The sequence below is a fragment of the Varanus komodoensis genome, unplaced genomic scaffold (assembly GCF_004798865.1).
Source record: "Varanus komodoensis strain SLA01 unplaced genomic scaffold, ASM479886v1 scaffold12, whole genome shotgun sequence".
Taxonomy (NCBI): domain Eukaryota; kingdom Metazoa; phylum Chordata; class Lepidosauria; order Squamata; family Varanidae; genus Varanus; species Varanus komodoensis.
In genome coordinates this window covers 11,943,044-11,957,145 of record NW_025335349.1, presented here as the reverse complement: position 1 = coordinate 11,957,145, position 14,102 = coordinate 11,943,044, and the positions used below count along the sequence as shown (strand labels likewise).

General features: G+C 41.0%; 1 protein-coding gene across 14 annotated transcripts in view; it reads left to right on the top strand.

The window, feature by feature from the left end:
• The window catches only part of SNAP91 (synaptosome associated protein 91), a 103,815-nt gene that overhangs the window by 62,984 nt on the left and 26,729 nt on the right, over window positions 1-14,102 (top strand). For all 14 annotated transcript variants that reach the window (XM_044422141.1, XM_044422132.1, XM_044422138.1 and 11 more), the window contains 2 exons: window positions 385-488; window positions 10,351-10,518. In XM_044422141.1, the coding sequence (XP_044278076.1) occupies window positions 385-488; window positions 10,351-10,518 (272 nt within the window). The remainder of the gene's footprint in view (window positions 1-384; window positions 489-10,350; window positions 10,519-14,102) is intronic.

Below are 14,102 nucleotides of genomic sequence, written 5' to 3'. Positions count from 1 at the left end.
GCCTTTTCTGAACATATTGTGAGCCGTGCCTTCATCTTGCATACAGTCTGAAAGACTATCTTTGCAATATATGTTCTCCCAGGTGGTAAGCAACATCAGTTGCCAGGCGCCACAAATCAAATCCTAATTAGGAGAATGCACAGGGAGTGCCCCCACACTCTGATGCCAAGACAGGAGAAGCAAACAAGGAAAGAAAGGTGGCAAGCCCTCCTGCTGCTCGCCAAGGTGTGCCACAAAGCCTTGCGACTCGACTGTGGCACTTTCTGAATGCATGATTACTGTCTATGGTTAACTCTCTGCAGGATAGCTCCAACCTTCTACAGTCTTTCAAAACTGAAGTTATGGCTTGTTCCCTAATGTCTTTTTGGTCTTTTTTCATAATAGTGCTTCCAAACCCTCCAGTGATCTTCTAGATCTTCAGCCCGACTTCACATCTACTACTGCACAAGCCACTTCAGCAGCTCCTGCCGGGGCAACTTCATGGGGAGGTAAAAACTTTCTGGTCATAGACTTTGAGAACCTTTTTCCAAGTAATGCCAGCTATGACTGCTGACTACATGATTTCTCTCCACCTAACTCACTGTGTCTTATTTTTCCTACTGATAAACTTCCCATACTTTTGCTGGGTAACAGCATTAGTATAAACCAGCCTGAGCTATTCGTCCAAAAGATGATTAATCCTAGTTTAGTGGGAGAGATTTCAGTGTATCTAAGAAAGGAGCGCTGATGATATGTCTGTATGTTGAAGAATCCTTCTTGGAACTAGCCAATGCAATGTGTCGCCTTGAGTGTTTAATTTATGTAGCGTTTGATTTTCTGACCTTTCATAAGAAGCAGTCACTTGCCATTACAGCATTGCTAATTTTATGGGATATCTTGAAAATCTGTGTTTAACCAGTTCCAAGCAGATCTCATGGCATGTGGAAATAGCAGCTGTGGCCAGGCTGGTAATAAAATGCCACTGCCATCAGTGGAGGCAGGACTCACCAGATCTTACCTCAGCACCACAGTGCCTCCTGGCAAAGATTTGGGCACTCACTCTGATTCAGTTGGTCAGTGGTAGCAGCTGTTTACTATCTTCTTGTCAGCTTCTGCAGAGTACTATGCATCTAGTGCCCTCCAAGAGAAACCTTCTCATGGCCAGAATTGTATTCCTGGTATCAGTCCCTGTGCTTGTATTCAAAACAAAGAATGGGGCAAGAACAGGTTAAATGAATTACAGAGGATTATAATACTAGGTGCTTGTTCTGCAACTTGAGTAACTTTCAGAAAAACAGATTGTCTCAAGATTTACCTAAGCAATGTCATGATTCAAGGTAAGCGTTCACTGCTTGTACAGATAGTTCTACAGGCTATCAAAGATCTCACATAAGTATCTGCATAAGACTTTGAAATGTATCACAATTGCAAGAAACTTTAAGCTCAGAGTAGTAGCCCTGAGGTAGTCATTTGTCTTTACCATTTTTGTTATTTCTGAACTGAAGTGAATGTCAGTGTTCCACATACAAGCATGTTTTGAAAGCTTTTACTCTGGCAAGTGTGCAGTGAATCAATCTATGACTAAATCCAAAGTGGTTCTCCATTTCTGCTAATCAGCATACCCATTAGGGTAATACATTTCTGGTCCTGAAATGTGGTCTCACTTTACATTTGACTTGCTCATAACAAAAGCACTATATCTCTAAGTATGTTGGGCTTTAATTTTCTCCTTCTGTAGAAGGAATGTGACATTTAAAACTCAAATGTCTTAAATTGTCATTAAATATGCAGTACTCTGGAACCATAGTGGAAAACTGCCAGAACTCAGAAAACCTTCTAAAACACAATGAGCCAGAGTGAATTGTCAATTTATCTATGTTGTAAGCCGTCCAGAGACGCAAGGCATACAAATGAGAGAGAGAGAGAGAGAGAGAGAGAGAGAGAGAGAGAGAGAGAGAGAGAGAGAGAATTTTACACTTGGAATAGATGGGAACATAAACACAAATGAAATGTGGACTTTAGATACCAATGGAAATTGTATTTTTGGATAGAGATTCATAATAGCACTGTTAGAAGTTCTATTGTTAGAACGGTTTCTTGCTTAATTACAAAATCACAATTTGAGTTCTATTCACACTGCTTCTGACAACTTTTAGTGAGGTAGCTCTAACAGTATGTGGTGAAAGCCACTAAAGAGTAACTTTTTTAAAGACTAGTATATCATGGGGTAAGTTTTTATGGGATATAGTCCACTTGAGAATAACATGGCTACCACTCTAGAAGTTGTTAACATAAAGAGCACTAAGTCACAAAGAGAGAGGAAATTCATCTATCCTGCGGCTTAATACATCTTATAAGTGGAATCCAGCCCATGAAAGTTTATTTTATAATAAATTCATTTGTTTGTAAGGTGCCACAATGCTCTTCATTGTTCTTTACTTCTAACAAGCATTTAGATTTTTAAGTATGAAAGTGGTTCCTGTTATTTTCTAATTCCTCCCCACAAACTTAGTTTCCCTGCTATGATAATGGCATGATTAGTAATACCACTGCAACTTCTGTCAGCATGTCTTATTCCTACCAAGTAAAGAAGATAGGTAGCTCCCTGCCCTGAGCAACTTGCACAATGTTTGTTACTGAAGCAAAACAATTTCCCCACTAATAATTTGGGGAATTATTGGCTAATGGGGAAGCGTAAAAGTCAAATAAATAAATAATACTGGATCATAAGATCATCAGAGAAAGATCATAAGACCTTTTCTAGATCATGAGAAAAGGCATGCTGGATCAGACCAGAGGTCCATCTAGTCCAGCTCTCCGTACACTTGCTTGCCCACAGGATCCCTCCATCATCATGGGAGCAAGACCTGTTCTTGCCCAGTTCCTCAGCAACTGAACCTGCACACACTTCAGCATCCTCCTCAGCAACTGCTGTGGGCAAACCTGTCAAGACTGTGCCGTTCAGGTCCTAGCCTATCCAGTGCAGCCAGCAGACAAGCATGGTGATCAAATAACTGGTCAATAGCCTCACTGGGGGACGGCCTGGATATGGAACTGCTCAGGATAGCAAACCTTGGGTTTCTTTTTAGCATTTGGTATTCCACATTATGTGACAGGCGGGCTGTGCTTCACTTGCTGTAAGCTCTGCAGCAGCACTTTATCTCTTTTCTCCCAGAAAGGCAGTGGAGTAGCTGCTGTAATGATACCTTGTTAACTTTTCTTTGCTTTTTAGAATGAGTTAGAATAGGTATAGGAAGCATGAATGAGTCAGGGGTGATGCTTGCTTTAGATACCAAATGAATAGATTCTGAATGAGCTCTCCTCCTGTTTCATTTCATGTGCCTGATGGATACTTCCACAGTACTTGGTGTGAGGGGAGGAAAAGGCAGATGTGGTTGGTTGGTTGCATGTTTTCTTCTCTGCATGTGCTGCCTTAGAAGGGCAAATGTAGAGGATGTCAGCCATTTGCAATTAAAGTAGAAAAAATGCTACCACCTCCACGTACACAGGGAACAAAAGTGCACATTTTCTTCTGTTACAGGTTTGATGAAAGCTAGTTCCTGAATATTTTTTCCACAATAAGTTTGGCCCTATCAGACAGGCAAAAATTAATTGTTCAGGGCATCATCACTTGTCTGAGTGGCTCAAATGTTGTCTCATGAACCTTCCCAAATGTGAGAAAAGAAAACTGATTAAACATTATACTACCTCTTCCACCAGTATCCTATGTGTACACAATGAATGGGAAGGATAAACCTTTCTTAGTATTATTTTGGTAATTCTGGCAGTTAGGATTCCATAAATATTGCCCAAGTGAGACTAATTTTAAAAATCATTAATGCATTTTTGCAGGGGTAGGTTATGGGTCTTCAATGGGTTGGCCAAGAATCTAGTTTCCGTCCCTTTATGAAGTGTAAAAGAACCTTCTTGCTCTGGAGTGCTACGACAGGCCACATTTCCTTTATAAAATACAAGTGAGGAAAGTTGCTAACCAGTAGGTTTCAAAAGATTTGCATAGCCATGGCTCCATGAAGACCTTCAAACTGCTGATTACAGTAGCTGGAAGGAGAGCCTTGTTTTTGCAGCAGTTTGTATGCTGGAAACATTTCCTTGAATATACACTTAACTGACGAAAATTCACATCCAAGTTACTTTTACAGTGAACTTTGTAAAAGGAAACTGCCTGAAGGCAGTGACTGAATGTGGGAAATGGAAATACTTGAGTTACTTAAAAGTTGCACTTTTGTTCATCTTAATTCAATTTCAGATCAAATAGTTGGTTTAAAGGGCCATTATTGGATTATGGAAGATAACACAGATGTAATATACCTGTCTGGATTCATTTATTCATGTCAGCTTTCTGGTTACACATCAAGTGGGCAAACACCCAGGTAGAGCAGGAAGTGCCTCTTTTGTATGGTATGTGTGTTAATATTCTGTCTTGCACCATACTGTGTCTTGCAGAAGTATTCACCCCACCACCTTTAACACCCTTTCTTCTGTTACAGCCCGGAAATGAAATGGCTTTAATCAGCTTGTTACCATTCAGCTTGATGTACACATGATGGTCAAACTTGTGAAAGAACAAAATATTTTTAATTGTGGCACAAACGTTAAGTCAACAAAAGCAAACTAGCACTTTCTGATTGCATAAATAGTATTCTACAATACTTAATAAAAGTATTGGCAGCTGTTGTTTCTGTTGCTATTTTCATTTCTATACTGTCCGACTGTAGTTCTGTAGACAGTTTACAATAGTCAATAAGAACGGATAATAACAGTACAATACAAATACAATGAAAATATGATAAAAATACAATACAAAAGTCATAAAACATCTAAAACAGACAATAACAAAAATTACTCTGTTCAATAATGTTTACTTTGTAAAATTTGGCAATCTCCTTCAAGCCCCTGGGTGGCCAAGCAAATCTTCAAAGGCCTTGGGAAAGAGGGCTGTCTTAACCTGGTGCTAAAAAGGTGGCAAATTTGGCAACAACCTGGTTGCTGTTGGAAGGGTTTTCCAGCTTCACGCATCTGGATCCCAGAGTGTTTGCTCATTCTTCTTGGCAAATGTGCCCTGGCTTTGTTGAATTGAATGGGAACCCTTGGTGAACAGTAATTTTCAAATCTTATCACAGATTCTTAATTGAATAGAGGCCACAGTGTCCACTCAACCATTCTAAGGCATTCAGGTTATTGTTTATGATTCCAGGTTATTTAAATGATTCCAGTGTTACTTTGGCTGCTTGTTTAGGGTTTCAGACCACCTAGAAGTAAATCTCAACCCCAGTTCCAGCTTCCCTGCAGACTCAAAGTTTTCTCTCAATTTTCCTTGAATTGGCTGCATCCATCTTGCCCTCAGTCTTAACCAATTGCCTAGTCCCTGCCAAGGAAGGGAATCCCCCAGACATGTTACGTTCACCATTGTGCTGCTCTGTGAAGGGCAGTGAGCACTGTTTGCTTTGTGCCACAGTGCTTTGCAGCAAGGCCAGAAAGTTCGACATTGGTGTCATCAGAACAGAGAACCCTTTCCTTCATTTGCTGTGGTTCCTGCATGTTTTTTTTTCCTGCAAATTCCAAATGTGTTTCAGCAGTGGCTTCTTCTCACCACTTTTCCATGAAACTCAGCTTTGTGGAACATCTGGGTGATAGGTGGCCCGTGGAGAGTTCTCTCATTCCAGCTCCTTCAGTATTACCACTGGCCTTTGAGTTGCTTCTCTGACTTATGCTGGATCACTGAGTTTTAATGGATGGGTTTTTCTAGGCAGAGCCATGGCTGAGTCATACTTTACCATTTGGTGATAATGGATTTCATGGTACTCCAAGGAATATTCATATTTTGCAATTTTTTAAAAAAATAACCTTCCTCAATTGGTGCTTCTGGAAAAGCTTATCCAGGAGTTACCAACTCCTTCATGATTTCTCATGGTCTTCCTGATGCTGTTTGTTTAGATATAGTATCCAAAAATGAGAGCACTTTATCTGAAATCATGTGGCACAGGTGGACTTCATTCTACTGCTTAAGTGGTTTTTGGTTTCACCAGAGCTTATTTAGGCAAGCCACAAGAAAAGGGTGAATACTTTATGCAGCCAGGAACTTCCAGTTGGTTTTTCTTTAACCAACTTTTGTACCACAAAAAAACATAGTTTAACCTTCACAGTGTTTACTATTTTCTATACATTATTATTATTTTATTATTATTATAACATTTCTATGCCGCCCCTTGCCGAAACCTCGGGGCGGCTTACAACATGATAAAATACATTGAAATACAATAGTACATAATAAATTACCATTAAATACAAAAATACAAAAAATACATTGATTTACAAATATAAAATTAACAGTATAAAATAAAAATATGGGAGGAGAAAGAGAAGGAAGAAGAAGTTGCCCTGGCCAGATCATATGTTTTAACAATTGAAATGATGTTTAAATAAAAAGGTCTTTACCTGGCGCCGAAAAACCAGTAACGACGGTGCCAGGCAGACCTCTTTGGGGAGTGAATTCCATAGGTTGGTCGCCACCGCAGAGAAAGCCCTCGTCCGGGTACTTACTCTCCTAATTTCTTTCATGGAGGGTTCCCGGAGAAGGGACTCTCCCGCAGATCTCAAAGGGCGGTCGGGCATATACGGACGTAAGCGCTCGTTCAGGTAGCCAGGACCCAAGCCGTTTAGGGCTTTGTAGGTCATAATCAACACCTTGAATTGGGCCCGGGCTTCAATGGGAAGCCAGTGAAGCTGATGGAGGACTGGAGTCATGTGAGCATAACGCCCCGTCCCCGTCAGCAACCTGGCAGCTCTATTTTGCACCAATTGAAGTGTTCGGACTGTCTTCAGGGGAAGCCCCACGTAAAGCGCGTTACAGAAATCTAGGTGGGAAGTCACGAGCGCGTGTGTCACCGTCGCCAGGCAGTCGTACTCCAGGTAGGGGCGCAGCTGATTAATCAGCCGAAGCTGAAGGAAGGCGTTCCTCGCTACCGCTGTCACCTGAGCTTCCAAAGAAAGCTTCGGGTCGAGGAGTACTCCTAAGCTGCGGACCTTATCCCTAAGAGGGAGTGTTGCACCATTCAGGACCAGGTCAAATCCACCCTCTCCGAAACCCGATCCGCCAACCAACAGGACATCAAGTGGTGACTGTACCAGTTAAATGCATATTTCAGTTCCAGGATGTTACACCAGAAAATGTGGAAAAGGCAAAGGCTTGTGAATACTTCTGCAAGGCACTGTAGGTTTTTGATCAACTCCATTCCAGAAAGTGCCAGAGGATCATGGATGGAAGGAACAGCTAATTTCTAGCAATTCTAGTGATAAAGTTGCATGAACAGGAATCACTTAAATTCATTGAAGTTGTCCAAATTGTTTGAAGGTTTTGCCTTGTTTGTATTCCTCAATGAAAGCATCTTTTTCCCATTGCAAAAAATAGTATTTTTTAGCATGCACATTTTTTTCCAACCAAAGTTATGCCCCCCCCCCAAGTGTATAAATGCAAATAGGGGTATTTCAAATGCAAAGAAAGGTTTGGAGAATTGCTACATTTCCTGAAAATTACATTGTTTGCATTTGGGATTGCAAATGGGCATGTGTGCATGCTTTGTGAAAAGGAACCCAATTCTTATCCATCTGTCTTCAGTAGCCTTCTGATGTCACAATAGCATTCCTGACAAGTAATGACATGGTAATTTCTTTTATCCCCAGACCATATTTGAATTATTTCAAAAGTTTTAAATGATGTAAAAGTGTTGCAAATGCACTTTAGTTTTATCTTTTATTTATTCATTCATACATTTTCAGATAAAATATTCAGGCTCTATTGGAAGTGTAATTGACTGAATGAAAAACTGCTTGTGATGAGATCAAATGTTTTTAGATTCCAAATGACTGGGTGGAGCAGCTGCATTAGGAAACAAGGAAAACAAACACATAAAGCCTTTTCCCCTTCCCAGAGAGCCTTCCCTATGCAGTCCTTCCTTTTTATTTTTTAGAGTTCCTAATGGTGGCTAGTGGCAAGACAGGATATTGTTGACACTGATCTAAAGAAATAATCTTCTGTACATAGATAAGTAAGTGTTAACAGCTTGTTGTTTGCTGCAAAGGAAGCTGGAAAAATAATTATAGTAAAGCTATGCAAGGTGGGGGAGAAAATCTTTTTACAGCAGTAATTTTGATAGTAGCAATTTAGGGCATAATCCTCTGAATGTTTTCACAGGATAAAGTCCTGTAGCTCCCAGCATGCTCCCCGCCAACCATGCTGGGTGCTGTAGGAGTTTTTTTCTGCCTAAACATGCATAGAATTGCGCCCTTAGTTCTTTAAGTATAACTTCCAGTACATAACTAACTGCTTGCCTGTGAATTGGTTAGTGAAATTGGGTATCTAAATTGGATAATTGTCATTTATTATATGTGCATATAGAAAGAGAAACTAGACAATGATTGCTTATATAAAATCACCAAATAATCACAGACTTCTGTTACTTTTCAGATTACACATGTCAAGTGCATTTGCTCAAAGATGTAACAGAAACAAATTAGGCAAATGTTATTTGGTTTCATGGCATGGACCAACAATTTTTTGGCTGGCAGGTGGGCAACACCTGGAAATAAGGTCCCACTGGCCTTGCCTCTGAACAGTGAAGGAAGGAATTGCCTGGGTGCCTTACCTGGCAGAAATCCCTCCTTGGGGGAGCTTGCTAGTCAGAGGGAAAACATGCTGGACATCTTCCTTGCAAGCCGCCGAACAGCCCCCGACCTTGGAGTTGGATGATGGGGTGGGATAGCTCTGAGCATCTCCTGTAATAACCCCTCTGTGGTGTCAAAGGTGTACATAGGAACAAGCTTATACTGATTCAGAGACTTGGTCCATCTAGCCCAGTACTGGCAACACTAACTGGCAAGGACTGTACAAGATTTCAGTCAGGATTTCGCCCCAGCGCCTGGAGATGCCAGGAATTGAATCTGTGGCCTTTTCATACACAGCAGGTGCTCTTCTGCTGAGCCATAGCCTCCCTGGGCCTGGGAGGAAGATCCCTCATGCTTACCATCCTCTCAATATGGCAAGCAAAAATATAGAAGCCTGTTCTGTATAATATAGAAGCTTTGGCAGGGGTGATCTGAAGCGCATAGAAGACCTGTAGAATTTGGTCCTTTCCTAAAAGAAGTATAATTCAGCTATTGTGGCTGTCAACTTGTCCAAACATGGGGTTGGTGTATCCTGTTGGAGATTTTCAAGTGGCTGAACCTCTGGGATTTCTGCAGATGAGGGTTTAAGGCAGGACTGTGGAGCCTCTTCCAACCCAAGGGCCGACTTCAGTTTCAGGGAAGCTTTCAGTTGCTGCATCCCAATTAAGGGTGGGGCCAGCATATGTATGTTATTATGTTTTATGCTGTTTTAAATCACTGTACACCGTTCTGAGAGCATCTGCTATAGAACAGTCTAGAAGGAGTTTAAATATACATATATAAAATGCAAGTGTGTTTTAACTAAAGGCCTTCACTGCTAGAAACTAAGCCCTTGGAGAAACTAGTCAGCCTTTTAGAAGGTGGGAAAACTGCACAAAAAGTGAAAAATCGTTTTAGCCAGATTAGAAAAGATGGACTTAGCTCTTGGGCCTGACTCAGGCTCTGCACCCTGCAAATACTGCTTTATTTGCAGAGCGGGGGAATATGAGGAGAAAAGATTGCATCAATATTCCGTCCATTGTCTTGTTTACAGTGTTGCTGTTTAAAATTCCATAACCTTTGCTGCCAATGGGAATGTGAATTATTGTGTCATTTCTTGATGAACTCTTTAATGGATTATAGCAGAGTGAAAGGTATTAATCTCCGATTTCCAATAGTGGCAAAGAATTAAAGGGCACATATTTGCTTATGGGAGAGTATCAAAGGAGTTCTGATTCTTTTAAAGGTGATTGTGTCTGGATGAAGCTGGGATGGAAATGCTGGGTTCAGAGAAGTCCTAGACACTTAAGAAGTCTTTGTTTTCGGGAGCATTGGAAAAGCAAAGCAGACTGCATCATATAGGTGAATGTGTATGGTACCTGTGGCATGTCTGGAATTGGAGCAGAGCAGCGTCCTGTTGCTTGAAATAGCCCCATATTCTCAGAGAATAGCTTCTGGATAGCATGCATGTTGAATCTGGCAGTTCTGTTAACTCTCTTGTTTCTTTACATTGCTACATTCTAATGGACAATGTTGCAGACCTCTTGGGAGAAGGTGAGTAAAGCTTAATATTTCCAGGTGAAATGCTTTAATATGCCACTAGCCTGGGCCTGCCTCTCTTTGCTTTTCGTTTTGTAATGTAGTAGTTTGTTTTTCTTCCTCTCTTGTGCTTACTGTTTCCATTTGATCTTCAAACATGGACACATGTAGACAGCCTGGCTGCACTTTCCGGTGTTACCTCTGAGCCACAGATTTCAGATCCCTTTGCTCCAGAACCCACACCAGCTCCTACTGCAGAATCTACTGAACTAGCAACTACTTCTGCTACGACTGCAACTGTTACTGCTACTCCTGCTGCTGAAGTGGATCTCTTTGGAGGTTAGTTTAGCCCCTTAATTACCCCCATTCCTTGACTCAAAACAAAAAAATAATACACATACACAGTTAAAGGAAAAGGAGAGAGATCATTGTTAAAGTCCATTATCTTACATTGCTTTATTTACAGAATTTATCATTTTTTAAAATACCTAATAGTTTGAGGAGAGCCCAATTCACATGTTAAGTTATTCAGGGGTGGAGCTGCTGTTGAGAGTAATTCCCAGGAAAACATTGTATGGGCCACATGGTGTATTTCATTAAATCGCATGGAAATCTGCAAATAACTCTGGGATAGGGTCTGGATATGTGCCTTGGAGACAGGGAGCTTAACCCATTCTCTTCCATGGTGTTTCTGACAAATTCATTCCTTCCCTAAAGCTGCTACTTAACACTAAGCTCCCATTGGCAGCCAGAATTTAGCAGCCGAACCAAATGAAATGGGCCCAATGCTTGAGTAGATATGAAGAGCTTGAACTTGCTTTCTTAGAGCATGGCACACTGAAACGGGTTACTCTAGCCATTTACTACAAGCGAGTATTTCATTGGATTCTTCTGTTCTGGGAGTCTACTACTGTGCTGTCAGTGTTCACTCCAGTGCAAGTTCTTGTAAGCTTCTCAAGTGAATGTGCTTGCACCACAGATAACAGAAGTATATCTGATAAAGCACTTTAGTGCAATATTCCAAGCCTAGTGAAGGGGGATGGGGCTGAGCCATCCTCTTTCCCCTGTTTGGGAAAAGAGTATAGTGTTATTTTACTAAACATGGACTTTTCCATTTACCAAAATGAACAAACAAAAAGCATATTGCACATGCAGCTTGGAGCTGATCAAGAGATTTCTTAGGAAAGCAAAGTTTGACCTATAGAACAGGTATTAAATTGTATCCTATTTCTAAAGGTCTCTTTCAGTACGTTAATGTGGCTTTTAAAAAAGCTCCCATTTTTCCTTATCAAAGTAAATTTTTTGACTGTAATGTTCTCAAACAGTTCTTGGACAACTGCCATACAGTTTGCCATAAGTAAAAAGCAACTCAGAAGAGTTCATTGATGAGAATACACAACATTAGCACAATGAGAACTTGCCAGACTCCATTTCCTGTCGCTCTTCTCTTGTTTTGCTCTGTAGTAGATCTTAATCCAGCTTTAGCTTGTTCTGTTGCAGTTCAGATGCATGTCAAAACAAGCTTCTTAGAATAGCTGGCCTCTGTATTTTTGATATGTGCATTGTTAACATGAAATTGCCCATATCTTAAGTTAAGAGCATGTAAAGCTTTCTGTTTAGAGACCATAACTTACAACATTTTTCTTTCAAGAGGGGTTGCATGGTATCTAGATTGATGTTTCTAGGTTGCAGCTGAGAACTTGGTTGTCTTTTTAAAGTTTCTATAACAATGGCTTGAGAACTTGGTTGTCTTTTTAAAGTTTCTATAACAATGGCTTCTTTAGTTTCTCCTCTTCTTCCCTCTTTCTCTGCCCTTCTTGTGTCTCATGTACTGGAGCAAGTAAGACTCTAACATTGCAGTGTAACAATATGCAGTAGGCAATGGGTGACAGTCCCATGAGGGAATAGCTGGAAACAGCTACAGCAGCTTCTTCCTTCACAAGGTTGCTTAGAGCAAGATTTCCATATAGTACCTCTTCCCCATTCCCCCCTTTAATGGGGACATGTCCAGGTGGCTTGAAGAGTAAGAACTGCAAATAGTAATCCAGTGCTTCAGAGTCCTGCACCACAAACTACATGGGATCTCTAGTGTACACTTTGCTTTAGTGAGCACTGCAAATGTGACTTCGTGTACTTTGTGCAAAGAGTTATACACTTTGCATGCTGTGCACAAGGAAGCAGCTAGCATTTTTGAGCATTCATGGACTTGATCCTGGTTCAGCTTGCTTCCTGTTCAGGGGCAAAGGTGGGAAAGAAGTCCAGCAAGCACAAGAAAACTGATTGTTTGGCCTGATCTTTGCACTGCTGCACTTACATGCACACACAACTACTGCCATTACCACTGGCTGAAGACTGTTAGGGACCAGCACCATAACTCTGTATAAACAAGAGTAGTTAGCTTACAGGCTATATCTTTCCATGTGTGGGCATAGCTGCAAATTGGCTGGTATGGAAAGTGTAGAAAAGGACTGGTTGACTGGTTACCTGCCCAAAGCGCAGGGGTGGAGTCTGAGCACATTGCACAACTCCTTTGAACCCACCGTTTTCAGTGTGAACAAAAGTCTGTTTCCAGCACTCCTAGCTGCCAGTAGGAAAATTAGTTAATTGGTGATATAGCAGAGGCAGGGTTCACAATGCCTTTATGGGCATCAGGAAGGGTGCCCATGGGCAGCACACTGCCTGTGCCCGTTCGAAATGGTTGCCTAATGCAGCTGCAATATTTGCCCCATTCATACTTCTCATGCACGAGATTTATCTTTTGCATACTGGGCACTTGAAGAATTAGAAATAATAAGAATGAGAAATAATTAAGTAATCATTTTCTAAACCTCAGCAAGTATAAACAATAAAATGCCGTCGACATCAAGTACTCAATATGCAAGGGTGGGCTACAGGAAGACATCTGGAAGGCCACAACTGCTATCAGCCCTAGCCAGCATAGTCAATTGTGGGGGGTGCTAGGTGCTGTATGCCAGAACATTTGGAGAGCCGCAGCTTAGCCAGCGTTGGCACATCAGCTTAAACCGGCTAATGCAGGCCCACCTGGCCTAGAGAATCTCACACTGCTTTTGCATGATCCTTGGGATATCATTGTGGGAAGTCTGAGACTGATTTCCATCACTGTACAAGGCACATGTACACACACCCCATGAGTCCCATTGTGTGTGTACGTCAGGTAGCAATGAGAAAAGTGATCAGACTGGTTAAGGCTGCATAACCATGCTGAGCAACTCAGAATGTTGTGTGAATCGCACAACCAGATGCTGTATGCCTGGCGCACTCTTTTTCTAGTAGTGTATTTCCTTAGGGGGTAGGACATCAGCAAAACTAACATCATCTTGCGGGTATATTCAGAACAAGAGGGCATTAATTTATTCTGATTGCTCTAAAGTCAGGATTGGTTATGAATAAAGTATGAATAGCCGAAGTCTGTTGGCCTAATTTAATTAGTGTACTTGAGGAAATGCTGAAAACCTAGTTAATGTTGGGATATATATGAGCGGGTTTACAGAATAGGAGATGTTAATATTCTAATTGCAAGTAGCTCATCATCATAATTGTACTGAAGGAGCCCATTAGTTTGGTTTCTTTTACCGTGTTTCTTTGGATGTTATGCAAGCATGCTGTTTCGAACCCTTATACAATGGACATCTTAACACCATTTCTATGCTTCCTATCTTGCCTGTACTCCAGGTTAGCGTTACTGCAGTCCTAGCAAGCATAAATACATTGGTTGTTCAAGCATTAAGATACTAGTTTTAAAATGGTTGATGTCTGCAAACAACAACAAACCATCTGAACTAAACCCAGAACACACCATTCTTCAGTTTGTATAAGGGAATCTTGTATGCCATCTAATCTAGTTCTTTTACTATATTTTCTTCTTTTTTATTCTTCTTAATTTCTTTTCCTAATACTGCACT